Below are 2362 nucleotides of genomic sequence, written 5' to 3'. Positions count from 1 at the left end.
TACAGCATCTCTCAATATTATCTTACGATTTAAAATTTAAACAGAGGTTTGCAATACTTACAAACGTTCTGGTACTCTGGACATCAAGAAGCATTTCGACACTTACCTGTAAAAGTAAAAAGAGAAAAAAATCATTAGCGGATTACAATATGGCAGATTTAAATCAATAAGGTCAAACTCTGATGTGACTAAAATAAAGTTTCTTTAGAGATAATCCCATTGTTTATAATCCTATAAGGATATTTTACCCTTGGATCATATTACTTACCTGTTATGTAAATATTCATACTATGTTATTTAGAGATGTGATGTCGAGTAATAAAACCTTAAATTAAGGTTGTTTCATGTTATCAGATCATTCAAATTCAACTACGATTTAGAAAAAATATACAAGAATTATACACAACAAAGTCAAATATATAATAAAAATCAAATAATCTATTCATGATCTAAGATAAAATTATTCAAATAAAATAATAAACAACTCAATTATTCAGAATAATCAACTCAATTACAGAATATACCACAAATACATATCTATAGTCTTATAGTACAGTATAAAAAGACTCCCCCCCAAAAAAAGAAAAGCAAACATAGACCACAACAAAACCTCATAAAATAAAAGCAATTTCAAACTCAGACGAGCCTCACTCAAGGATGGGCGACTGAACCTCTCAGATCACACCTGCAGCGGAACAAAGGCCAACAAAGACAAGTGCGCAGCGAATAACAGATGTTCTTCTCGACTATTGTTAGCCTACAGGACTTGAGGTTGTCCTTGACACCTCCATTCAAGCTATTCCTTCACACGTCGACAAACGTGAATCAATTCTGCTGGAGTTAGAGGCTTAATTCTAATTTCACTGAAAGGTGGTTTGGATAAATTATAAAAGACAATAGCAAAAAAGGAAATAGACTTGTATAGATTAAATTTTGATAGCAATAGGGAGAGTCAAGTCATTTTGAAAGTTTTTTTTTTTTTTTTGCAGAATAATCTGCATATCTATGTATGGATATACACGATCATTAATGTATATTGATTTTTATACATACAAGTATTTACAAATATGGTAATGAAACAATATAGATAGATATATACATATATATAAATATGTATAAATATATATGTATGTATATAAACATATTTATAAATGTGTATACATATATAATTATATACACATATACAAATACATATGCACCTACAAACAGATAAATTCAGCTGGACAAAACAAAAGATAAGTAAGAGAGTCACTTTTCATTTAAAAAAAAAAAAAAAAAAAAAAAAAAAAAAAACAAGGCCCCTTATCTAATCTGTCCATGACTCCACCCCTCTTAAAACACCCCCCTACCCCCCTCTTAACTCCTCACCTCACTACCCACCCACTACCAACCACCTCCCCTCTCCCCCTCCCTCCCCAAAAAAGCGACTTCCAGTATCTGAACCCATACTTACCCCGGACCGCCACAGTGGACGACATTGGTGTGATAAGGGCTGTGTAGCTTCTGCTGAAGGTGCTGTTTCTCCTGCTGGGGGGCGGAGGTGCTGTGGTGGTGGTGGTGCTGTTGTTGCTGTTGTTGCTGTTGCTGTTGAAAGTGCTGTTGTTTCGCGTGTTGTTTCTCACTGCACTGGTGCTTGTGTTTCCGAGCATTTTTGGGACACTGACATTTATTGGCATTGGAGTGTTTGTTGCCCATTGTCTATTAAGTAATACCCATCATTGAAGAATGCCCCTAGACAGGGCTCAGCTATTCCGGAAGGGTTGGGTGGGGGTGGCGGTGTAAAGGAACTATGGGGGTGGAGGGAGGGAGAGGGAAGGACTACTAACCCTAAGGAGAGAGGGATGAAGAGCAGGAGGGGGAGGAGGAGGAGGAGGGGAAGGGGGAAAAAAGCCTTCTTCTGGAGGAGAGCGACCCGAGGCGTCACATGTCATGAGGTCGTTCTTATCTGGCAGGGGGCGAGGAGCAGGCGCATGCGCAGTAGTAGAGTGCCCATCACTCCCGGGTCGTCATCAAAGGTCACTGACGAAGCCTTCATCACTTTGCTATCTGATACTGGACATATCCACAAAAAAAAAAAAAAAAAAAAACAAAAAAAAAAAAAAAAAATCCACTGATGAAACTCTTGATTGATCAAAAATGTTATTTAATTGACGTATTGTTTTTTTAAAGTTACGACACTTTCTTTCACTGCAAATATTATTCTTTCAATATCTCCCCCATGTCATAAGAAGCACCAATCCACTGATCTATATTTTATGAATATTCATCTTTTCAGAAACGCTAAGTGCTTTTTCTCACCTGATTTCCTTATTAAAATATCAATCCACTGATGTATTTTTCATATAATTGCTCCTTCCTTACC

General features: G+C 36.6%; 1 protein-coding gene across 1 annotated transcript in view; it reads right to left on the bottom strand.

Annotated features, from left to right (window-relative positions):
- LOC135197638 (protein kibra-like) overlaps window positions 1-1725 on the bottom strand; it is an 85619-nt gene extending 83894 nt beyond the window's left edge. Inside the window, exon 1 of the mRNA XM_064224656.1 lies at window positions 1454-1725. Coding sequence (XP_064080726.1) covers window positions 1454-1695 — 242 coding nt within the window. The 5' untranslated portion in view covers window positions 1696-1725. The remainder of the gene's footprint in view (window positions 1-1453) is intronic.
- Between the last annotated feature and the right edge of the window lie 637 nt (window positions 1726-2362).

Source organism: Macrobrachium nipponense, chromosome 21 (genome assembly GCF_015104395.2).
Source record: "Macrobrachium nipponense isolate FS-2020 chromosome 21, ASM1510439v2, whole genome shotgun sequence".
Taxonomy (NCBI): Eukaryota; Metazoa; Arthropoda; class Malacostraca; order Decapoda; family Palaemonidae; genus Macrobrachium; species Macrobrachium nipponense.
Note: the sequence above shows the minus strand (reverse complement) of the source record. Positions and strands in the feature narration are given on the sequence as shown.